Source organism: Pseudophryne corroboree, chromosome 2 (assembly GCF_028390025.1).
Source record: "Pseudophryne corroboree isolate aPseCor3 chromosome 2, aPseCor3.hap2, whole genome shotgun sequence".
NCBI classification, from domain to species: domain Eukaryota; kingdom Metazoa; phylum Chordata; class Amphibia; order Anura; family Myobatrachidae; genus Pseudophryne; species Pseudophryne corroboree.
This window is the reverse complement of record NC_086445.1, coordinates 106,780,796-106,807,323: the sequence shown is the minus strand read 5'-3', so window position 1 is coordinate 106,807,323 and position 26,528 is coordinate 106,780,796. Positions and strand designations below refer to the sequence as shown.

The following is a 26,528-nucleotide window of genomic DNA, read 5'->3' as shown; positions in this document are numbered from 1 at the left end:
AGATATATTTTCAAAGAGCATTTGAAGAGGAAGACTACAGGGGAATATGGCATGTTAGAAATTCCACAATTCCTAAAATGTTCACAATCCAGAAGTGTCCTCATACATTTAGCCTCACACGTCGTATATTAAGAGATGCTTGGCATAAGTGAGCATCAGGAGTCTTCCCCCCCCCCCCCCAAGAAAACGCATCTTATTCGCAACGCACTTGGACGCACAAAGCGACTGTACGACACTTGTGTGTGACTGAGACTGTATACGGAGCACAACAGAACTTGAATTGGAAAAAAGCTGTACCAGCTACATTGTAGAACTACGTATACAGATTTAGAGACTCCGTGACACAGATATATACAGGTGTCATATCAAATTAATTAGCAGCCTCCTCGTACATCCTAGTCGCATTGTGTTGCGAGTAAGTCACATTTAAAAAAAAAAAAAAAAAGAAGGAGGACACATCTGTATGTCATTAAAGAGATAATTTAGAAGTTTAAATCAGATTTCAGTTATTTTTTATTAAAGTTGTCTCAGCGTCCAAATGTTACTTCTCCAAAGCTTTGGAGCCCTATATAGTTAAGTTAATCCTTTAACCCTGACACCAAAGCACAAGGGATTATTTCTCCGTCAGGACACCACCCACATGCATAACTTCAGCAATCATAGGGTTTTGAGGAAGACAATTTCTATTCATCCTTAGCAATTAAGTGTTAAAATGTAGATAACAAGCAATACTCCCAAGAAGGAGATAACAATATTAATCCACCTAAGATCATATCATAGTAGCAGACTGTACTTAGGTGAGGGACATGGTCATCCAAAAACCTAATAAAATATTGCATTTTGCTAAAAGTGTTTAGAATACACAAATAAAATATTTTAATTGAACTCACCGGCTTCGGCATCTTGTCTGTGTTTTCTCTTTACTAAGCCAGCAACTGATTGTCCTCTCCTGCAGAAAAAAAATACATATACTTTTAAATCAATGGAATGCAAAACAAGCATTCTAATAAAGACCACAAACCCCAAACAGCTAATACATGTCATATTTGCATACTTTCCCAGGTCATTAAAATGAATATAAGCAGCAGTGCGCAAAGTAATACATGACGGATCAGGTCATTTCTGCACCCGGGAAGAGAACACTAACCCGGACATCACACAGCTCCCATACTCTGCTGGCAGCGTCTCGCTAGAAGTGCCCCAGAACATGTGGATGGATCCCGTAGGCAAACCAAAAACCATTGGCATGGAACTAGCTCTTAAATTCTGATTTTGCCCTATTGATTTAAATGGTCATGACTAAACCTCTACAATTTGCGGTGGGACTAAACATACCAGCATGCTCTGCCACAGTTTTGCTGTTAAGGCATGCTAAAACTGTGGCAGGGCATGCTGGGAAGTATAGTTCCACAGCAGTTGGCGTGCCACCCATTGCCTTCCCTTGGTCTAGAAACAGACTTCAAAAGCGCCAGTCACGTCATGCTATATAGAACAGTATCCAGCGTATACATATAAAGAAACTTAAAAATGTCATAAAACACCCGTTAATAGGCTAGTAATTAAAAGTACAGGATTATACAAAATGCCTCTTAAATTGCAAGCATATGCTTATTTTAATGTACATTTAATCAGAACCAAACCACACCGGGCAGACAGACAATGAAGCGCTGGAATTCACTGTGAGAAAGTCTAGCTTGTGTTTATTTTCACTGTGAACGCCTTAAACTTGGGCTTATGTACATGTGTGTTACACATGTTATGTACAACATGCCAAAGATGGTGGGTGAGCTGGTGAATAGCAGATTCCAAGCCAAGTGAAAAAACGAGATTTATGGTCAGAACTTACCTTTGTTAAATCTTTTTCTGCGAGGCACACTGGGCTCCACAAGGATAGACATTGGGGTAGAGTAGGATCTTGATCCGAGGCACCAACAGGCTCAAAGCTTTGACTGTTCCTAGAATGCACAGCGCCGCCTCCTCTAAAACCCCGCCTCCCTGCACAGGAGCTCAGTTTTTAGTTAACCAGCCCAATGCAGTAGCAGGAAAAGAGACGACAATGGTTAGTAGCCACATACACCACACTCTCACGACAGGAGAAGTGTCAGCGGCTAATGCCATACCAACCCAAAGAAGCTAAGTGCGTCAGGGTGGGCGCCTTGTGGAGCCCAGTGTACCTCGCAGAAGGAGTTTTAACAAAGGCAAGTTCTTACCATAAATCTCGTTTTCTGCTGCGGGGTACACTGGGCTCCACAAGGATAGACATTGGGGATGTCCTAAAGCAGTTCCTTATGGGAGGGGACGCACTGTAGCGGGCACAAGAACCCGGCGTCCAAAGGAAGCATCCTGGGAAGCGGCAGTATCGAAGGCAAAGAACCTTATTAACGTGTTCACTGATGACCACGTAGCCGCCTTGCACAATTGTTCAAGGGTCGCACCACGGCGGGCCACCCAAGAAGGTCCAACAGACCAAGTAGAATGGGCTGTAATGTGAGCAGGAGCCGACCGACCAGCCCTCACATAAGCATGTGCAATCACCATTCTAATCCATCTGGCCAAAGTCTGCTTGTGAGCAGGCTAGCCCCGTTTGTGAAATCCAAACAGTACAAAGAGAGAATCAGATTTCCTAATGGAAGCAGTTCTCTTCACATAGATACGGAGAGCCCGTACCACATCCAAAGACCGCTCTTTGGGAGACAGTTCAGGAGAAACGAATGTCGGAACTACAATCTCCTGGTTAAGGTGGAATGAGGAAACCACCTTAGGTAAATATCCGGGACGAGTCCTCAGAACCGCCTGGTCACAGTGAAATATCAGATATGGGGAACTACAGGACAAGGCTCCCAAATCAGACACTCTTCTAGCTGAAGCAATAGCCAGCAGAAACACCACCTTAAGGGAAAGCCACTTGAGATCAGCTGAACCAAGAGGTTCAAACAGAGACTCTTGTAACGCCTCCAAAACCACCGACAAGTCCCAAGGAGCCACAGGCGGGACATACGGAGGTTGGATGCGCAACACACCCTGAGTAAAGGTATGCACATCAGGTAAGGTCGCAATTTTTCTCTGAAACCACACCGACAAGGCAGAAATATGAACCTTGAGGGAGGCCAGACGCAGGCCTAAATCCAGGCAATGCTGAAGAAAAGCCAACAACTTGATTGTACTAAACTTGGAAGCGTCATAATCGTTAGATGCGCACCAAACAAAGTAAGAATGCCAGACCCTAGAGTAAATCCGAGCAGAAGCCGGTTTCCGGGCCCGCAACATAGTTTGAATGACCGCCTCAGAAAACCCTTTAGCCCTTAAGACGGAAGCTTCAAGAGCCACGCCGTCAAAGACAGCCGGGCTAGGTCCTGGTAGACACAGGGGCCCTGAACGAGGAAGACTGGGCGTTGTGGAAGTAGAATTGGACGCTCTGACGATAGGCCTTGCAGGTCTGAGAACCAGTGCCGTCTGGGCCACTCTGGAGCTATGAGAAGCAGAATTCCTTTCTCTTGCTTGAACTTCTGAATTAATCTGGGCAGGAGTGACACCGGAGGGAACACGTACGGCAGCCGAAACCTCCACGGCACCGCCAGCGCATCCACAAATGCTGCTGGAGGATCCCTTGTCCTTGCTCCGAAGACTGGAACCTTGTGATTGTGTCGAGACACCATCAGATCTACGTCTGGAAGACCACACTTTTCCACTAGGAGTTGAAACACTTCTGGATGGAGGCCCCAATCGCCGGCATGTACGTCCTGACGACTGAGAAAGTCCGCTTCCCAATTCAGGACTCCCGGAATGAAGATTGCCGATATGGCCGGTAGATGGCGTTCCGCCCAATGTAGACTCCGTGAGACTTCGTTCATTGCCAAACGGCTTCGAGTGCCGCCTTGATGATTTATGTAAGCCACTGTGGTGGCGTTGTCTGACTGTACTTGGACAGGATGGTTCTGAATTAAATGCTGGGCTAGGTTCAATGCATTGAAGACCGCCCGCAATTCCAGAATGTTGATCGAGAGGAGGGACTCCTCCTTGGTCCTCCGACCCTGAAGGGAGTGTTGCTCCAGCACCGCGCCCCAACCTCTTAGACTGGCATCTGTTGTCAACAGGACACAGTTGGATATCCAGAAGGGACGGTCTCTGCACAATTGTTGGTCCTGGAGCAACCAGAGCAGCAACAGACGGACCTGCGGAGTCAATGAGATCATTTGAGACCTGATCCGGTGAGGTAGGCCGTCCCACTTGGCTAGAATCAGCCTCTGGAGGGGGCGAGAATGGAATTGAGAATACTCCACCATGTCGAATGCTGATACCATGAGGCCCAGTACCTGCATTGCCGAATGTATTGACACTTGCGGACGAGAAAGGAAGCAACGAATTCTGTCCTGGAGCTTCAGGACTTTCTCCTGATACAAGAACAACCTCTGGTTGTGAGTGTCCAATAGCGCTCCCAGATGCACCATGCTCTGAGCAGGGATCAGGGAGGATTTCTTCCAGTTGATGAGCCACCCGTGGGCTTGTAGAAACCGGACCGTCATATCTAGATGACGTAGGAGAAGTTCTGGGGAATTTGCCAGGATTAACAAGTCGTCCAGATACGGCAGTATCCTGACCCCTTGACGGCGAAGTACCACCGTCATCACCACCATAACTTTGGTGAAGACTCGCGGAGCCGTTGTTAAACCAAAAGGTAACGCCCGAAACTGGTAATGGAGGTTGCCAATACCAAACCTCAGGTATTGCTGATGTGACGCTGCTATAGGAATATGCAGGTAAGCATCCTGTATGTCCAGGGAGACCATGTAGTCCCCAGGTTCCAAGCCCAGAACTATATAGAGCGAAGGGTTTCCATACGGAACTTGGAAACCTTCACAAACCTGTTCAATGCCTTGAGGTTGATAATGGGCCGGGAGGACCCATTCGGTTTCGGGACTAGAAACAGCGGAGAATAGTACCCCCGGCCCCTATGCGCAAGAGGCACCTGTACTACGACTCCTGTATCCAGGAGGGTCTGTACCACCGAATGCAGAGTGTTTGCCTTTGTCTGGTCCAACGGGACGTCTGTCTGGCAAAATCGATGAGGGGGTCGGTTTTTGAAGGCTATGGCGTAACCTCGAGTGACGACTTCCCGTACCCAGGCATCTGAAGTGGTCTTCAACCATTCCTGGGTATACCCTAGAAGCCGGCCCCCCACCCTGGGATCCCCCAGGGGGAGGCCTGCCCCGTCGTGCGGCAGGCTTATCGGCCTTGGAAGCTGGCTGACGGGCCGCCCAGGCTCTTTTGGGCTTTGGCTTACCAGGTTTGGAAGTGCGGGCCTGCTTGTTGTACGCCTGAACTTTTGCTTTACCTGAAGGACGAAAGGGGCGAAAGGAAGTACCTAAAGCCTTCGACACAGAAGGAGCGGTACTTGGCAGACAGGCAGTTTTGGCAGTAGCCAAGTCAGCCACTATCTTATTTAAGTCCTCCCCAAACAGAATATCTCCCTTGAAAGGGAGTACCTCCAGGGTTTTTCTAGAGTCCAGATCCACAGACCAGGATCTCAGCCACAATATCCGGCGAGCCAGGACTGACGTAGTAGAGGCCTTGGCTGCTAGGATACCGGCATCAGAAGCCGCCTCTTTAATATAGTGAGAAGCTGTGACAATATATGACAAGCATTGTCTAGCATGGTCAGAAGAGATTTCAGCTTCTAACTCCAAGGCCCATGCTTCAATAGCCTCTGCCGCCCATGTAGCTGCAATAGTGGGCCTTTGTGCAGCACCCGTGAGGGTGTAAATCACTTTCAGACAACCCTCCACACGTTTATCCGTAGGCTCCTTTAGAGACGTGACGGTAGTGACAGGTAGAGCTGAGGAAACCACCATCCTAGCCACATGTGAGTCTACTGGAGGAGGCGTTTCCCAATTCTTAGACAGCTCTGGTGCGAGGAGATAGCGAGCCAGCATCTTCTTTTGAGGCACAAACTTCGCACCCGGGTTTTCCCAGGGTTCCTGACGTATATCCACTAGGTGGCCAGAGTGAGGTAAAACTTGTTTAACCACCTTCTGACGCTTGAACCTATCTGGTTTCTTAGGAGGGACGGATGACTCGGGATCATCCGTAATCTGTAGAATTAACTTAATAGCCTCCAAAAGATCAGGAACATCCACATGTGAACTACCCTCCCCATCAGCCGTATCTGAGTCAGAACCTGTGGGGTCAGTGTAAGTGCCGTCTTCATCAGACGAGGTGTCAGTGACAGCAGTGGATTGTGAGGAGACAAGCGCTCGCTTAGAGGACCCCTTGGACTTAGGCGAGCGATGGTCAGACTTTTTAGTAGTCAGGGACTGGTTCAACTTCTTCAATTGGGCAGATAAATCGTCTGCCCACGGCAGGTTAGCTGCAGGGACCACATACGGTTGTACCGGCATAGGGGGTCCCATAGGGGGTGTTAGCTTATTAACTAGCGTATATAGAAGCGTGGAAAAAGCGACCCACGGTGGGTTATTATGTACCTCCGTTGCCACAGTCCCACTGGGGGGCAAGGAGCCCCCAGAAAAAGAGCCCACAGCTGCTATATTCTCCTCATAGGGATCTGTGGCTTCAGCAACACCGGCAGTGTGTTCAGCCCCAGAACCGTTACCCTCAGAAGCAGACATGATATAACTTGCAGTATCAGGTAACACAGTATAATTGTCAGCAGCACAATACCTCTTACCCAACCCCTGCGCAGTGTAGTCAGCACTAGCAGAGATAAAGGAGATATGGTGACTAAAATCACAGAGAAAAATACGTATTTGTGAAAATCCGTTATCAATATAGAAACCTGATGCACCAAGCCCCCTCAGGTTATAGAATATAGGGATAGCAGGTTGAGTGAAAGACACGAAATGGACACCACTCAGCTATCTAACGCACACACAGATAGTCACAGTTTGTACAATGCAGAGGTTATTACTAACAATAATACTGCACTGGACTAGCTTATATATATAGCTATATAGTCAATAGATATAACACTGCACAGTAAGAACTGGATGTATATCACAGGGTAATTGTACTAGAAAACCCTGACTAAATGCACTCTTTCTTATCACTGTCTAAAAAGGCAGGTAGCATACTTAAGTGTCATGTAAAGTCACAGCGCTGACAACCAGGCGGCTTTACATAGGAGGATTTGCCCAAGCAGTCCCAGGAACAGTGAAGCTGAGGTATAATGGCGCCGCAGACACTGACAGGGAGTGAGGGAGAGACAGATATGCAGCTCCAGGGAGGGAACATTTGCGGGAAATGGCGCCCTGGGGCTGGGGATTCAGGTCCAAGCCTTGTCCCCCTGCTGGCAAAACCACCGGGTACTGTGGGCTACTGAAAATGGTTTAGAGAGAAAACCTGACCTGCACCCAATACCCTGGTGATCAAGTGGGATCGCCTGTACTGCCACAGTGTCCACCACCAGCGCGCGCGGCCCGCCTCCCACTGACCGCGCCGGATCGCGATAAAGACCGGGTCCCGCAAGTGGGACCCACTTACCACCTCCCGAAGCGCGACCATGCGATCCCTGAGAGCCCCCGTCGTGTGTGCCTGACGTGAAGAAAACCGGAGCCTCTTGCTGTAGTTACCCGGCAACCAGGGCTCGGGAGTGTACAGCGCCGCTGGGGAGAGCTGGAGCTGCAGCAGTGAATGTCTTCTGACATTTACCACCGCTGCTGCCCTTGAAGTCTTCACTTTTTTCTTCAAAAAAAGCTCTTCTTAGGGTTGCCTGGAGCAGCCCATCTGTTATGTGCCTGCTTACTGCAGCACCAACTACAAAACTGAGCTCCTGTGCAGGGTGGCGGGGTTATAGAGGAGGCGGCGCTGTGCATTCTGGGAACAGTCAAAGCTTTGAGCCTGTTGGTGCCTCGGATCAAGATCCTAGTCTACCCCAATGTCTATCCTTGTGGAGCCCAGTGTACCCCGCAGCAGAAATATATTTCACAAATGAATGCAATGGACAATCGTTAATCTATTCATGTATTTATGTACAGGAATCGGCAAGTATCATGAGAGTTCTTTGTGAAAGCAGCTTATGGATTCAGGACCAACCACACAAACAGAGGTAAAAGGGAATTCAATATGTTGTCACCTAATAGAAAATGCCATCTTCCTCCCCTTGAGACCCCCACTTATATATATCTCTATCTATCTATATACACACAGTTTAGGAGGTGGGGCACGGGACAAGGAATAGCTTTATCTAGTTTTCTCCTGCAGAATAGAGTTCTATGGACAACAACTTAAGCTGGGTACACAAGACAACATACAAACGATACAATGTCGCTCACGATTTCCCTTAAACACCCTGGAACTCCAGGACAAATGATATAGTGCGTACACACTGAGCGATTTTACAAACGACTAAACAATATACGCGAATCGTCCGACACTACAAAATTGTCGGGTATCAGCCAAATTGAAGATATCATTTGTCGTTGGTAGCGAACACACTGGACGATTTTCACCTAGTCGTTAGCGACATTTTCTACATTGAGCTTCATGTACAGACGATAGAGGACGTCGCTAGCTCGCATCACTAGCGATATAGTGCGGACACAATGGACAATAAAACCAATTTGTCATAACAATGTGTTATCGTAAAATTTTAAATGTCGTCTAGTGTGTACGCAGCTTTAGACTTTCTCGTCCTGCATTGTGCGATTTCCATTGGACATTTTTATCTGTGATCTAATGTTCCCGCCACTGATTAGAATCAGAAACATCCTGTTGGCAGATAAACCTTGCAAGTGGTTGACCGCTCGTTAATATGTAAATACACAACGGCAGATGAGTACATCTCATTTGTCCCACATATGGCTACATAAACACAACTGCACACTGGGGTTTTCATTAAAGTGGGCAAGGTTTCATCCAAAAGTGGCGCTGGTAGGGCCTGGACCAAGGCTTATTTTGTTCAGATTTCAAATCTCTAAATATTAAGGGGAGGGGACAGGGGATATGAGAGTACCGCGGGAGTCCGCTCTGCACGACTGAGCTGCCCCTTTCATATGCACTTTTTTTTTTTTTACAGCTATAAGGATTTTGAGCAACTTGCATTTATTTTAACAGAATGTACATAAACGTTCATAAATGTTAGGGATGAAGCCACATGGGTGGCAGGGCTCCCATGTAGCCTCTTATCACAAATATAGCAAGTGTGAAGATAGTGAGAAATGACAGTAGTTCAAAGAATCACCCCAACATCTACTGGATAACCAGCTGTAGGATACAGTCCTGCAGGCTCTGCGGCCAAAACTTCTACCAAATGTGGGTAACAACTGTCCAGGATCTGTGCCCAGCAGTAAGCACAGTGCCAACCAAAAAAACGAGTTTTATGGTAAGAACTTACCTTTGTTAAAACTCTTTCTGCGAGGTACACTGGGCTCCACAAGTCTGGACAATGGGGTGTAGAGTAGGATCTTGATCCGAGGCACCAACAGACTCAAAGCTTTGACTGTTCCCAGAATGCATAGCGCCGCCTCCTCTATCACCCCGCCTCCCAGCACAGGAGCTCAGTTTTAGTTAACCAGCCCAATGCAGTAGCAGGAAAAGAGACGACAATGGTTAGTAGCCACATACACCACACTCTCACGACAAGAGAAGTGTCAGCGACTAATGCCAAATGAACCCAAAGAAGATAAGTGCGTCAGGGTGGGCGCCTTGTGGAGCCCAGTATACCTCACAGAAAGAGTTTTAACAAAGGTAAGTTCTTACCATAAAACTCGTTTTCTGCTGTGGGGTACACTGGGCTCCATAAGTCTGGACAATGGGGATGTCCTAAAGCAGTTCCTTATGGGAGGGGACGCACTGTAGCTGGCACAAGAACCCGGCGTCCAAAGGAAGCATCCTGGGAAGCGGCAGTATCAAAGGCATAGAACCTTATGAACGTGTTCCCAGAGGCCCACGTAGCCGCCTTGCACAATTGTTCAAGAGTCGCACCACGTTGGGCCGCCCAAGAAGGTCCAACAGACCGAGTAGAATGGGCCGTAATGTGAGCAGGAGCTGACAGACCAGCCTGCACATAAGCATGTGCAATCACCATTCTAATCCATCTGGCCAGGGTCTGCTTGTGAGCAGGCCAGCCACGCTTGTGAAATCCAAACAAAACAAAGAGAGAATCAGATTTTCGAATAGAAGCAGTTCTCTTCACATAGATACGGAGAGCCCGTACCACATCCAAAGACCGCTCTTTGGGAGACAAATCAGGAGAGACAAAGGCTGGAACCACAATCTCCTGATTAAGGTGGAACGAAGAAACCACCTTAGGTAAATATCCGGGACGAGTCCTAAGAACTGCCCGGTCACGGTGAAAATTCAGATATGGGGTACTACAAGACAAGGCACCCAGATCCGACACCCTTCTAGCAGAGGCAATAGCCAGCAAGACCACCACCTTAAGGGAAAGCCACTTAAGGTCAGTTGAACCAAGAGGCTTGAATGGAGGCTCCTGCAACGCCTCCAAAACCACCGACAAGTCCCGAGGAGCCACAGGCGGGACATAGGGAGGTTGGATACGCAACACACCCTGAGTGAAAGTATGATCATCAGGTAAAGTCGCAATTTTTCTCTGAAACCACACCGATAAGGCAGAAATATGAACCTTGAGGGAAGCCAGACGCAGGACTAAATCTAGGCCCTGCTGCAGAAAAGCCACCAGTTTGGCTGTACTAAACTTGGAAGCGTCATAATTGTTAGATGCGCACTAAACAAACTATGAATGCCAGACTCTATGGTAAATACAAGCAGAAGCCGGTTTCCGAGACACGAGATGGACACCACTCAGCTATCAAATGCACACACAAATAGTCACAGTTTGTACAATGCAGAGGTTATTACTAACAATAATACTGCACTGGACTAGCTTACACAGCTATATAGTCAATAAATATAACAGTACACAGTAATAACTGGATGTATATCACAGGGTAATTGTACTATAAACCCCTGACTAAATGCACTCTTTCTTAACTAGCACTGACTAAAAAGGCAGGTAGAATACTTAAGTGTCATGTAAAGGCACAGCGCTGACAACCAGGCGGCTTTACATAGGAGGATTTGCCCAAGCAGTCCCAGGAACAGTTAACTGAGGAGTAATGGCGCCGCAGACACTGACAGGGAGTGAGAAAAAAAGACAGAGATGCAGCTCCAGGGCGGGAACACTTGCTGGAAATGGCGCCCAGGGGCTGGGGGAGGGGCTTCAGGTCTAAGCCTTATCCCCCTTGCTGGCAAAACCACCGGGTACTGTGGGCGAAATTAAAATCGGTTTTGAGAGAAAACCTGACCTGCGCCCATGCCCTGGTGATCTAGTGGCATCGCCTGTATCCACAGTGTCCACCACAAGCGCGCGCAGCCCGCCTTCCACTGACCGTGCCGGATCGCGATAAAGACCGGGTCCCGCGAACGGGACCCACTTGCCACCTCCCGAAGCGCGGCCACGCGATCCTGGAGAGCCCCAGCCGTGTGTGCCTAACGTGAAATAAACCGGAACCTCCGCTGTAGGTACCCGGCAACCAGGGCTCGGGAGTGTACAGCGCCGCTGGGAAGAGCTGCAGCAGCAGCAGAGAATGTCACAAGACATTTACCACCGCTGCTGCCCTGAAGTCTTCACTTTTTACCTCATAAAAAAAAAGCTTTTCTCAGGGCTGCTTGGAGCAGCCCCTCTGTTAAGTGCCTGCTTACTGCAGCACCAACTGACAAAACTGAGCTCCTGTGCTGGGAGGCGGGGTGATATAGGAGGCAGCGCTGTGCATTCTGGGAACAGTCAAAGCTTTGAGTCTGTTGGTGCCTCGGATCAAGATCCTACTCTACACCCCATTGTCCAGACTTGTGGAGCCCAGTGTACCCTGCAGCAGAAACACTGGGTACATAGCTACTGTGTGCTAACCAAAAGCCACAGTAATACCCAGATGCAATGGAAAAGTCTTCTTTATAGTCAGAGGAATAGGTAGCTTCAACTGAGATGAATGGTGAAGAGCAGGCTTTCTAAAGATTAGCCTCTCTGAAATGCTTGTTGCCAATAGCTGCTTTGGTGGTGAACAACAATTCTACCGAATGTAACCTAGTAAAACGTGCAAAGAACCATTTAATAAATACATGGAATGAAACCCATGGAACTCATGCAAAGACGTAAGAAGGAGCAGCGCATGACATGGGCTTGCACTTGCAGGAACCCCATCTCTGCGAGGTATTATACCTGCTGTGCATGTGTACTGTGGTCACTCCCACCACAGGGATCTGTGCATCCACCAGCAGTCCTCGTCACCTGAGACTAGCGCTGCACCATGGATCAGTAAAACAGCACTCTGTGCTTATGTTATTAAAGGGGGTTGGGTAGGGGAGACCGGCGGGCGGGATCTCAACGTTCAGAATACAGACACCGGGATCCCGCCTGCAGAATGAGTGGGAATAGCACCTGTAGGTCGGCATCGCGGCTGGCGGCATTTAGAGTGAGCGGAAGTTCGGCATGGTGACCGCCGGGATCCCGCTGGGCGGAATCATTACTGCAACCCTTTAACGGTGGAGAAGACTAATACCTCTTTTCCACTAGCTCAAACGGGATGCGGTCAAGATGCCGCCGGACGGAATCCCGGCGGTCGAAATACCGACGCCGGAATCCCCACATATTCTCCCTCTGTGGGTGTCCACGGCACCCATAGAGGGAGAATATAATAGTGTGACGAGCGTAGCGAGGCACCGTGCCCGAAGCGTGGCGAGCGAAGCGAGCCCGCAAGGGGCTGCGGTCCGCTCGCCACCCGTCGGGTTTGTGTGGTCGGGATTCCGGCCGCCGGGATTCTGGCCGGCGGCATTTAGTACTGATCCCGCTCAATCAACACAGGTAAATGCACAAGGGCGTGCATTTACCCGTGTTTTTTGCTAATGGAAAAGGGTACCCCCGCAAAAACCCGGATCAAGTGACCCGTGAATCCTACCTGGGTAACTTACTGGGTAGGACAAGGGAATGATCCGGGTAGGGTTGTAGTGTAAACTGAAGCCACTCCCGTTTACACTGTATGGAAGGGCGGCGCTGGGAGATCATGTGATCTTCCAGTGCCACCTAGCGCCACCCCTGCCGCCTCACTAGCAGCGTCACCAACCCGGCGATATGCCGGGTTGGTGAGAGCAGTGGGAAAGGGGGCTGAGCACGGGCCGCAGCCGGGTAGCACCCGTGTCAGGCTCCCGGCTGCGACCCGTGCTCAGTAGGTGGAAGAGGGGTATAACAAGGTCAGTGTGTTTGTGCCCTGCAGGTTCATACTTGTCACTTCTGGGGTGGTAATTTGGTTGTAATAAGGGACTGCGGGGCAGATTTATTAAGCCTGGTGAAGTGATATAGTGGAAGGTAATAACGCACCAGCCAATCAGCTCCTAACATTCATGTTACAGGCTGGGTTTGAAAAATGACAGTTAGGAGCTGTGCATTATCACCTTCCACTTTACCAGGCTTAATAAATCTGCCCCATTGTTTCCTGTCATTTGTATATGAAAGTATCAAACCAATGAGTTATACAGACACTGTTACTGAACAGACATCCAGCCATTCTGAAGGCTGGCTTACCTTGTTTAAACCACTTTAACTGACTAATTATAATTGCTAAGATGTCATTCCTTCCAAGGAAACCGTCACAGTGTTGTGTACTTAATTACATAGATGACAATTAGCAATGCCACATTTTACTAATTGGTGCCAAACATGTACAGCTGCCTATGCCTGCCAAATCATTACGCAAATCTCCATGTTTTATGCATACGGCGACTAGCACTTTTTCTGAATGGATCGGGGAAGGGATTTCTCTACAAGGTGCAGGATTGCAGCCTAATAAATAAAATCTAAAATTCCAGACCCGTACAACAGAATTTTATAAGTCTTGTTTTTGCATATTTCCCTCACACATCTGTATATTGTGTATGATATAGTGGACTGCTGACACATCCACTGGCTTCAGGTTAACCAATTGGCGATCTCTCCACTTGACGTACATTATTAACACTGTTGTGACAAGTGCTGGAACGTTTGCCATGCTTTTTCACTTAATATTCTTAGGGGGGAATTCAATAGTTTTTTTCATGCCCGATCTCACATCTAAATTGATGTATCAATATTCAATGGTTTGTGTCGGCGGGCGACTGTAAGTGGGTAGCCATTGCTTATGGTGCATGTCACGTCCAAATGCACCGGAACTAGACACATTGGGGCCGATTCAATTGTTTTGTGGGCGCGAAAACGTATTGGGCACCCACAGGAGCTATTCAATTGTTGCCCCTGTATGCACACCCATTAGTACCGGGTTTAACATACGGGTTAGGGTGCTCTAACCACAGAGTATACGCACATTTCAGCTCACAGCTCAAGAGGCTGCAAGCTGAAATGTGTCTCCCCGACTGCATGCACGCCTGAACGGAACAACAATTAAATTGCTCCGTTGGATGTAATCTAGTGGCAGGCGAGGAGACCAATAATTGAAGCTGCCCCCGTACTACTTACCTAGCAGCACCCCCACTCATTCCTGTGACCTCCATTTGCCCAAAGACAAAACATGGTTTTGCAACTTAGTAAAAAAAATAACGATAGACCTTTCATTGATTTATTTATGCTGCACAGAAGGCCTCTACTGTTTTTATTACTTTAAATAAGATTTTACTTACCGATAAATCTATTTCTCATAGTCCGTAGTGGATGCTGGGACTCCGTAAGGACCATGGGGAATAGCGGCTCCGCAGGAGACAGGGCACAAGAATAAAAGCTTTAGGATCAGGTGGTGTGCACTGGCTCCTCCCCCTATGACCCTCCTCCAAGCCTCAGTTAGGATACTGTGCCCGGACGAGCGTACATAATAAGGAAGGATATTGAATCCCGGGTAAGACTCATACCAGCCACACCAATCACACCGTACAACTCGTGATCTGAACCCAGTTAACAGTATGATAACAACGAAGGAGCCTCTGAAAAGATGGCTCACAACAACAATAACCCGATTTTGTTAACAAGAACTATGTACAAGTATTGCAGACAATCCGCACTTGGGATGGGCGCCCAGCATCCACTACGGACTATGAGAAATAGATTTATCGGTAAGTAAAATCTTATTTTCTCCGACGTCCTAGTGGATGCTGGGACTCCGTAAGGACCATGGGGATTATACCAAAGCTCCCAAACGGGCGGGAAAGTGCGGATGACTCTGCAGCACCGAATGAGAGAACTCCAGGTCCTCCTCAGCCAGGGTATCAAATTTGTAGAATTTAGCAAACGTGTTTGCCCCTGACCAAGTAGCTGCTCGGCAAAGTTGTAAAGCCGAGACCCCTCGGGCAGCCGCCCAAGATGAGCCCACTTTCCTTGTGGAATGGGCTTTTACAGATTTAGGCTGTGGCAGGCCTGCCACAGAATGTGCAAGCTGAATTGTACTACAAATCCAACGAGCAATAGTCTGCTTAGAAGCAGGAGCACCCAGCTTGTTGGGTGCATACAGGATAAACAGCGAGTCAGACTTTCTGACTCCAGCCGTCCTGGAAACATATTTTCAGGGCCCTGACAACGTCAAGTAACTTGGAGTCCTCCAAGTCCCTAGTAGCCGCAGGCACCACAATAGGTTGGTTCATGTGAAAAGCAGAAACCACCTTAGGGAGAAATTGAGGACGAGTCCTCAATTCTGCCCTGTCAGAATGAAAAATTAAGTAAGGGCTTTTATATGATAAAGCCGCCAATTCTGACACACGCCTGGCTGAAGCCAGGGCTAACAGCATCGTCACCTTCCATGTGAGATATTTTAAGTCCACAGTGGTGAGTGGTTCAAACCAATGTGACTTAAGGAACCTCAAAACAACATTGAGATCCCAAGGTGCCACTGGAGGCACAAAAGGAGGTTGTATATGCAGTACCCCTTTTACAAATGTCTGAACTTCAGGTACTGAAGCCAGTTCTTTCTGGAAGAAAATCGACAGGGCCGAAATTTGAACCTTAATGGACCCTAATTTTAGGCCCATAGACAGTCCTGTTTGCAGGAAATGGAGGAAACGACCCAGTTGAAATTCCTCTGTAGGGGCCTTCTTGGCCTCACACCACGCAACATATTTTCGCCAAATGCGGTGATAATGTTTTGCGGTTACATCCTTCCTGGCTTTGACCAGGGTAGGGATGACTTCATCTGGAATGCCTTTTTCCTTCAGGATCCGGCGTTCAACCGCCATGCCGTCAAACGCAGCCGCGGTAAGTCTTGGAACAGACAAGGCCCCTGCTGGAGCAGGTCCTTTCTTAGAGGTAGAGGCCACGGGTCTTCCGTGAGCATCTCCTGAAGTTCCGGGTACCAAGTCCTTCTTGGCCAATCCGGAACCACGAGTATCGTTCTTACTCCTCTCCTTCTTATGATTCTCAGTACTTTTGGTATGAGAGGCAGAGGAGGGAACACATACACTGACTGGTACACCCACGGTGTCACCAGAGCGTCCACCGCTATTGCCTGAGGGTCCCTTGACCTGGCGCAATATCTGTCTAATTTTTTGTTTAGACGTGACGCCATCATGTCCACCTTTGGTTTTTCCCAACGGTTTACAATCAGGTGGAAGACTTCTGGGTGAAGTCCCCACTCTCCCGGGTGAAGGTCGTGTCTGCTGAGGAAGTCTGCTTCCCAGTTGTCCACTCCCGGAATGAACACTGCTGACCGAGCTATCACATGATTTTCCGCCCAGCGAAGAATCCTTGCAGCCTCTGCCATTGCCCTCCTGCTTCTCGTGCCGCCCTGTCTGTTTACGTGGGCGACTGACGTGATGTTGTCCGATTGGATCAATACCGCCTGACCCTGAAGCAGGGGTTTCGCTTGACTTAGGGCATTGTAAATGGCCCGTAGTTCCAGAATGTTTATATGAAGAGATGTTTCCATGCTTGACCACAAGCCCTGGAAGTTTTTTCCCTGTGTGACTGCACCCCAGCCTCTCAGGCTTGCATCCGTGGTCACCAGGATCCAATCCTGAATGCCGAATCTGCGGCCCTCTAGAAGATGAGCACTCTGCAACCACCACAGGAGAGACACCCTTGTCTTTGGTGACAGGGTTATCCGCTGCTGCATCTGAAGATGCGAACCGGACCATTTGTCCAGTAGATCCCACTGAAACGTTCTTGCATGGAATCTTCCGAATGGAATTGCTTCGTAAGAAGCCACCCTTTTTCCCAGGACCCTCGTGCACTGATGCACTGACACCTGGGCTGGTTTTAGGAGGTTCCTGACTAGCTCGGATAACTCCTTGGCCTTCTCCTCCGGGAGAAAAACCTTCTTCTGGACTGTGTCCAGAATCATTCCTAGGAACAGAAGACGTGTCGTTGGAATCAGCTGCGATTTTGGAATATTTAGGATCCACCCGTGCTGACGTAACACTATCTGAGATAGTGCTACTCCGACTTCTAACTGTTCCCTGGACCTTGCCCTTATCAGGAGATCGTCCAAGTAAGGGATAATTAATACGCCTTTTCTTCGAAGAAGAATCATCATTTCGGCCATTACCTTGGTAAAGACCCGAGGTGCCGTGGACAACCCAAATGGCAGCGTCTGAAACTGATAATGACAGTCTTGTACTACAAACCTGAGATACCCTTGGTGAGAAGGGTAGATTGGGACGTGGAGATAAGCATCTTTGATGTCCAGAGACACCATATAGTCCCCTTCTTCCAGGTTCGCTATCACCGCTCTGAGTGATTCCATCTTGAATTTGAACCTTTTTATGTAAGTGTTCAAGGATTTCAGATTTAAAATTGGTCTCACCGAGCCGTCCGGCTTCGGTACCACAAACAGCGTGGAATAATACCCCTTTCCTTGTTGTAGGAGGGGTACCTTGATTATCACCTGCTGGGAATACAGCTTGTGAATGGCTTCCAGAACTGCCTCCCTGTCGGAGGGAGACTTTGGCAGAGCAGACTTCAGGAACCGGCGAGGGGGAAACGCCTCGAATTCCAGTTTGTACCCCTGCGATACTACCTGTAGAATCCAGGGATCCACTTGCGAGTGAGCCCACTGCGCGTTGAAATTCTTGAGACGGGCCCCCACCAAGCCTGAGTCTGCTTGTAAAGCCCCAGCGTCATGCTGAAGACTTGGCAGAAGCAGGGGAAGGCTTCTGATCCTGGGAAGCGGCTGCATGGTGCAGTCTTTTTCCCCTTCCTCTGCCCCGGGGCAGAAAGGAATGGCCTTTTGCTCGCTTGTATTTATGGGAACGAAAGGACTGAGTTTGAAAAGACGGTGTCTTTTTCTGTTGATGTGAAGTGACCTGGGGTAAGAAGGTGGACTTTCCAGCCGTTGCCGTGGCCACCAGGTCCGAAAGACCAGCCCCAAATAACTCCTCCCCTTTATACGGCAATACTTCCATATGTCGTTTGGAATCCGCATCCCCTGACCACTGACGCGTCCATAACGTTCTTCTGGCAGAGATGGACATAGCACTTACTCTTGATGCCAGGGTGCAAATATCCCTCTGTGCATCACGCATATATAGTAATGCATCCTTCAAATGCTCTATAGTTAACAATATATTGTCCCTATCAGGGTATCAATATTTTCAGTCAGGGAATCCGACCACGCGACTCCAGCACTGCACATCCAGGCTGAAGCGATTGCTGGTCGCAGTATAACACCAGTATGTGTGTATATACTTTTTAGGATATTTTCCAGCCTTCTATCAGCTGGTTCTTTGAGGGTGGCCGTATCAGGAGACGGTAACGCTACTTGTTTAGATAAACGTGTGAGCGCCTTATCTACCCTAGGGGGTGTTTCCCAACGTGTCCTAACCTCTGATGGGAAAGGATATAGTGCCAATAATTTATTAGAAATTAGCAGTTTTTTGTCGGGAGAAACCCACGCTTTATCACATACCTCATTCAATTCATCTGACTCAGGAAAAACTATTGGTAGTTTTTTCACCCCCCACATAATACCCTTCTTAGTGGTATTTGTAGTGTCAGAAATGTGCAATGCTTCCTTCATTGCCGTGATCATGTAACGTGTGGCCCTACTGGACATTACGTTCGACTCATCACCGTCGACACTAGACTCCGTATCTGTGTCTGGGTCTGTGTCGACCCACTGAGGTAACGGGCGTTTTAGGGCCCCTGACGGTGTCTGAGACGCCTGGACAGGCACTAATTGATCATCCAGTCAGGTGTCGACTCCCTAGGGGGTGACATCACTAACGCAGGCAATTGCTCCGCCTCCACATCATTTTCCTCCTCATACATGTCGACACACACGTACCGACACAGCACACACACCGGGAATGCTCTGATAGAGGACAGGACCCCACGAGCCCTTTGGAGAGACAGAGGGAGAGTCTGCCAGCACACACCCAGCGCTATATATATATATATATATATATACATACATACATACATACATACATACATACATACATATATATATATATATATATATATATATACAGGGATAACCTTATATAAGTGTTATTCCCTTATAGCTGCTGTTTATATTGTCATTTGCTGCCAATAGTGCCCCCCCTTCTCTTTTTTACCCTGATTCTGAAGCAGGATTGCAGGGGAGAGTCAGGGAGCCGTCCTTCCAGCGGAACGGTGAGGAAAAAATGGCGCTTGTGTGCTGAGGAGATAGGCTCCGCCCCTTCACGACGTCCTTATCTCCCGCTTTTTTGTGTAAAAATGGCAGGGGTTAAAATACATCCATATAGCCCAGGAGCTATATGTGATGTATTCTTTTGCCACCTAAGGTATTATCATTTATATTGCGTCTCAGGGCGCTCCCCCCCAAGCGCCCTGCACCCTCAGTGACCGGAGTGTGAAGTGTGCTGAGAGCAATGGCGCACAGCTGCGGTGCTGTGCGCTACCTTAGTCTGAAGACAGGATTGTCTTCTGCCGCCGATTTCACCGGACCTCTTCGTCTCTTCTGGCTCTGTAAGGGGGACGGCGGCGCGGCTCCGGTGTCCCATCCAGGCTGTACCTGTGATCGTCCCTCTGGAGCTAATGTCCAGTAGCCTAAGAAGCCCAATCCACTCTGCACGCAGGTGAGTTCGCTTCTTCTCCCCTTAGTCCCACGATGCAGTGAGCCTGTTGCCAGCAGGACTCACCGAAAATAAAAAAAACCTAAATTAAACTTTTATTCTAAGCAGCTCAGGAGAGCCACCTAGCCTGCACCCTTCTCGTTCGGGCACAAAAATCTAACTGAGGCTTGGAGGAGGGTCATAGGGGGAGGAGCCAGTGCACACCACCTGATCCTAAAGCTTTTATTCTTGTGCCCTGTCTCCTGCGGAGCCGCTATTCCCCATGGTCCTTACGGAGTCCCAGCATCCACTAGGACGTCAGAGAAAATCTATTTTTAGTGCCCTAATTTCAGGATGGACATGTTGCCACTATATAGAAAAGGGGCCAGTTTAAACAGAAGCGTAATTAAGATTTTCTGATTGCACACTGCCAACGCTTTTGAAAGAGGGATATTACCAATTGTATATTACCATCACACCTGTAAGATTTAATCTCCTGCAAGTCTGATTAAGGGCCCTTAGCAAACTTGAGGGCCCTACTCACTGGCCGACCCGCCGCCGAGCTGCCCGACGGCGGATACGGCAGACGAGCGACCCGTCGGCGGGGGGGCAGTGACGGGGGGAGTGAAGTTTCTTCACTCCCCCGTCACGCGGCTGCATTGAAGTGCAGGCAAATATGGACGAGATCATCCATATTGGCCTGCATGCACAGCCGACGGGAGACCAGCGATGAACGAGCGCGGGGCCGCGCATCGTTCATCGCTGGAGTCTCCACACTGAAAGATATGAACGAGTTCTCTTTCATTTATGAACGAGATCGTTCATATCTTTCAAAAATTCGGCCAGTGTGTAGGGCCCTTTGGAGAAATATTTAAGTGCCAAATTTTGCTCTATATCTGTGTTGGTTAAAGAACAAATCAGAAGTCAGGGGCAGTCAGTACTTTGTGGGCCTCATAGCCACATTCTGAAGGGGCCCTATCCCAATGCTTCTAGAGAGACCTCTCTGCAGCGGTTATTAACACAGTAGTGCCCTAGCGTTTTCTGAACCGTAGTAGTGCCCTAGTTCACATTATGGGGGATATCCTATTAGTAGCGGCACTTTACCGCTGCTAATAGCATCGCCAGGGGCTGTCCTATTAGCCCTGATGCCAAAATCCTTTTTCCTTAGGCACGCAAAGCATAATCCCCGATAAGCAGCCGTCAGCGCTACAATAACATATGGCATCCAGGACTTATCCCTAACCCCATGTTTTATTATGTGATCGCGGGTCCAATTGCGTCCGTTAAAGATGGCCTCTTAATTTGATACAGCAGTCATAAATTGCAATGGGGGTAATTTGGAGTTGATCGCAGCAGCAAGTTTGTTAGCAAGTGGGCAAAATCATGTGCACTGCAGGAGGGGCAGATATAACATGTGCAGAGAGAGTTAGATTTGGGTGGGTTACTTTGTTTCTGTGCAGGGTAAATACTGGCTGCTTTATTTTTACACTGCAATTTAGATTTCAGTTTGAACACACCCCACCCAAATCTAACTCTCTCTGCACATGTTATATCTGCCCCCCCTGCAGTGCACATGGTTTTGCTCAACTGCTAACAAATTTGCTGCTGCGATCAACTCAGAATTAGGCCCAATATGTGGCCATTTTTTAATGGCCGAGATTGCATCAGGGCTAATTGGATACCGCCCATATGTCACACTGTAGGTCTGCCAGTACGCCTTATGCAACACATTATGACATAGTGTCCCCAGTTAATATGCCACATCACAGTACCCCAGTTCACATTATGTAACAGATGTAGCCAGTCCTGTTGCTGCTGTGATGCGTATGTACGTGGCAACGACTAGCTGCGCCTATTCGTACCCGCAACCCGTCAATGCAATGCCCATGGTTAGCGAATGTGAATATACGCATGCGGGTGCGACTAGGCGCAGCCACAATGGCCCTGGCTAACATCTGTAACACATTTAACCCTGTAGGGAAGGTGGCCCCTCTCAGCTCTGGGTCCCATTAGCAGCTGCACTCTCTGCACATATGGTAGCTTGTCAGTAGTTACGGTGTACTGGCAGTATACAGTAATTCCCCTCAGTGCCCAAAGTATTCCCTTTTCTCTTCTGCATGGACTGTGCAGTCCACATACAACATCTGATGGGTTTGCCCTTTTTTATGGAACAAGTTTATGAATTCTCTTTGCCTCTGTGACATATTAAAGTAACCAAACATAACAGTGGGTGAGCGATACATTAGCCGTCTAAACAAACCATTTCCTTACCTACATTTCTGGAAAAAGAGTACAGTAAGTTCATACATTGGGAAGCGCTATAAAAAGCCATCCTATAACAATAGTTTGGGAACCCTGGAACATATTTGGCAGGAAATTGTCCTATATTACCTCAGATGTTAGCCACACTTCCTTCCCGAGTGAAGGCACATTTTGTAAGTTGCATTAGCTTTACTATGCTTACTGTTATAGAGTCTAACTAAGATATTTAAAAGAACAGGAGGGGACAGACTAATGGTATCCGTTTGGATGGTCGACCATGTTATGGTCAACAGTCATTAGGTCGACACTGACATGGTCGACACATGACATACAGCGTTCTGCAAACTGGGACAGGTTTTTTTTTTTTTTTTTTATGTATACGAGTTTACAGGAGACGGTGCAGTGATTTTATCATCTACACGGCCCGTCACTATTACTGTTTGGATGGTTTAGTAAGGTCCACGGATGGCCTTGATGTAGTTTGACACTGCTGGAGGCCAGAGAATACACCCAAATCTGACTAGCATTAGGAAGTAAGAGTCGTTAGAAGACTTCCATCGGAGAAGCTATGGAAGGATCAAGTGATCAACTCTCTGCACATGTTACATCTGTATTCCCTGCAGTGCACATTAGAGGTGAATGTTTTGCAATCACCCTTGAATTAAGCCTAACTTCCACTTTATTCAAACCAGAGAGTCTTTTTTTGTGATTATAGCCCCTGAGTATTTTATTTTGGTTATACAGGTTGAGTATCCCATATCCAAATATTCCGAAATACGGAATATTCCGAAATACGGACTTTTTTGACTGAGAGTGAGATAGTGACACCTTTGTTTTTTGATGGCTCAATGTACACAAACTTTGTTTAATACACAAAGTTATTAAAAATATTGTATTAAATGACCTTCAGGCTGTGTGTATAAGGTGTATATGAAACATAAATGAATTGTGTGAATGTAGACACACTTTGTTTAATGCACAAAGTTATAAAAAATATTGGCTAAAATTACCTTCAGGCTGTGTGTATAAGGTGTATATGTAACATAAATGCATTCTGTGCTTAGATTTAGGTCCCATCACCATGATATCTCATTATGGTATGCAATTATTCCAAAATACGGAAAAATCCCATATCCAAAATACCTCTGGTCCCAAGCATTTTGGATAAGGGATACTCAACCTGTATACACTTTGTAGTGTAAATATTTTGGGAGATATCCATTGAAAAGCCCTCACAAAAAAAGGCCAGCCCTCACTGCCTGATGCCATGGGGTTTTCAAGTCACAGCTGGTATTATATATGTGGACATTATAGCGCTATTTCAAGTCAGGCTGTTGTGTGGGTCACAGACACTACAATAATACCTTGCAGAGATTGTAAGTTTGACTATTACAACACTGGAAAGGAAAGTCATTTCCATACCCAGTAATAGCTGTGCACATCATAGTGTAAACACAGTCTACCTGGCAGGATTCCACTACCTGCAAAGCCATTCAGAAAACATGGAAATTAGAAATCCACTGATGACTTTTGACAAGCTTGTCATAACAAACATGATAACCACACGTTTCTGCTACAGTTACTTTGGAGTCTCTGCTGAGCAACTTAATGAGGAATGTGAGAGGATAGGTGGGTAAGGGGATCCGGTCTGAAGATCGACACTGTCTAGGTCGACAATGTTTAGGTCGACCACTGTAGGTCGACAGTCACTAGGTCGACAGGGTTGGAAGATCGACAGGGATGGAAGGTCGACATGTGCTAGGTCGACAGGTCAAAAGGTCAACAGTAGTTTTTCACCTCCCCCCCTCTTTTTTTAACTTTTTCATACTTAACGATCCACGTGGACTACGATAGGAACGGTAATCTGTGCCGAGTGAAGCAGTAGCGGAGCGAGGCACCTTGCCTGATGCATGGCGAGCGAAGCGAGCCATGCGAGGGGACACTGTGCACTAATTGGGGTTCCCGGTCACTCTACGAAGAAAACGACACACAAAAAAAAAAAAAAAAAAACTCATGTCGACCTTCTGACCTGTCGACCTAGCACATGTCGACCTTCCAACCCTGTCGACCTAGACACTGTCGATTTGATGATCCACACCCGTGGGGAAGATGAGATAATGTAAGGGGTGGTTTAGGAGTAGGGAGAAAAGAAATGAAAGAAAAAAAGTACAGCTTGCAAAACCATGTTGCACTGCAGGTGGGCAGGTATAAAATGTGTGGGTTCATGTCCTAGAATGATGAACACTACACTGCAGTGTAAAAATAAAGCTGTCCAGCATTTGAAGGATACATGCAAACGTTGCCAGTAGTTACCCTGCATGTAAAACAAATAATTGTATTTGAACTCCTGCAACTAGGTTTGTCCAGGTGCAAAAGTTCCTCCTTTTTTTTTTTTTTTGTATCGGTAGAAATAGTGTTCCAAACGATGGCAATAGCCCAAGTCTCAAGCACAACGGACCCCGTTCCTGTACATTCATACATCAATCATATGTGAATAAGCATGTAAAATAGTTGGACTTCCCTGTTCAAATTGCATGTTTCACTGAAACACCAGCTTAAAAATAGTAACTAAAAAACAACTTCTGCTGATTAAAAGTAAAAATATTCACAAATGCAGAAAAAAATAAAAATTTTGCTGAATATAAACAGATTGACAAAAATAAAAAAAAGGGACAAAGTTGTGGCACAATTTGTTTTATTTCTGCAAGTACTCATAACTTGAGTGACCCATTAGGCCTTAAGCCAGTGTTTCCCAAACGTTTTTGAATCATGGCGCCCTTTTATCATGGCACCCCAAGGCCAAAAGTTTCTTATTGCCATATTTAGAATAAGAGATTTATGGTAGACTTGCCATGGTTAAATCTTTCTGACCGGTACACTGGATTCCACAGGGAATAACATCGGGGTGTAGAGTTGGATCTTGATCCAAGGCACCAACAGGCTAAAGCTTTCACAGTTCCCAGGATGCATTGCAACGCCTCCAGGCACTGGAACTCTGTTTCGTTAACCAGTCCAATGCAGTAGCAGGTAAAAGAGACGGCAGATGTTCGTCACATAGAACCACATTCTCACGACAGGAGAAGGTACTAGAGGCTAATGCCATACAAACACAAAAGCTAAGTGCATCAGGGTGGGCGCCCTGTGGAATCCAGTGTACCTCGCAGAAAGAGATTTAACCATGATAAGTCTACCATAAATCTCTTTTTCTGGGAATAACATCGGGGATGTCCTAAAGCAGTTCCTCATGGGAGGGGACGCACTGTAGCGGGTACAAGAACCCGACATCCAAAGGAAGCATCCTGGGAGGCGGAAGAATCAAAGGAATAGAACCTAATGAACGTGTTCACTGAGGACCACGTTGCCGCCTTGCACAATTGTTCAGCGGATGCGCCTTGGCGGGCAGCCCAAGAAGGTCCAACAGACAGAGTAGAATGGGCTTTGATAACAGCAGGAGCTAGAAGACCAGCCTGTGCATATGCTTGTGCAATCACCTTTCTAATCCATCTGGCCAAGGTCTGCTTATTCGCAGGCCAGCCACGTTTGTGAAAACCAAAAAGTATGAAAAGGGTATCTGACCTCCCGATAGAGCCCATACCACAACCAAAGACCACTCTTTGGAGGACAAACCAGAAGAGATAAAAGCCAGAACCACAATCTCTTGGTTAAGATGGAAAGATGACACCACCTTAGGAAGATAACCGGGACGAGTTCTAAGAACTGCCCGGTCACGATGAAAAGTCAGGAAGGGCGGACAGGACAAAGCGCCCAAGTCCGACACCCTCCTAGCAGAGGCAATAGCCAACAGAGAAATGACCTTAAGCATAAGGCATTTAAGGTGGTTCAAATGGAGACTCTTGTAGAGCATCCCATGGAGCCACAGGACGGACATGGGGAGGCTTAATCCGTAAAACACCCTGAGTGAAAGTATGAACGTCAGGGAGAGACGCAATTTTCCTCTGAAACCACACCGACAAGGCAGAAATATGAACCTTGAGGGAGGCCAGACGAAGGCCTAAGTCCAGGCCCTGTTGCAGAAAAGCCAAAAGTCTGGAAGTTTTAAAAGTATATGCATCATAATTCTTACCAGCACACCAGGTGAAGTAAGAATTCCAGACCCTAAGATAAATCCGTGCAGAAGCCGGTTTATGGGCCTTCAACATAGTTTGAACAACCGCCTCAGAGAATCCCTTGGCCCTCAGGAGTGAAGCTTCAAGAGCCACGCAGTCAAAGCCAGTCTGGCCAGGTCCGGGTAGACACAAGGGCCCTAAACGAGGTGGTCTGGGCGTTGAGGA

General features: G+C 47.6%; 1 protein-coding gene across 2 annotated transcripts in view; it reads right to left on the bottom strand.

The window, feature by feature from the left end:
* RDX (radixin) overlaps positions 1 to 26,528 on the bottom strand; it is a 196,672-nt gene that overhangs the window by 147,079 nt on the left and 23,065 nt on the right. For both annotated transcript variants that reach the window (XM_063951590.1, XM_063951591.1), the window contains exon 2: positions 891 to 949. In XM_063951590.1, coding sequence (XP_063807660.1) covers positions 891 to 902 — 12 coding nt within the window. In that variant the 5' untranslated portion in view covers positions 903 to 949. The remainder of the gene's footprint in view (positions 1 to 890; positions 950 to 26,528) is intronic.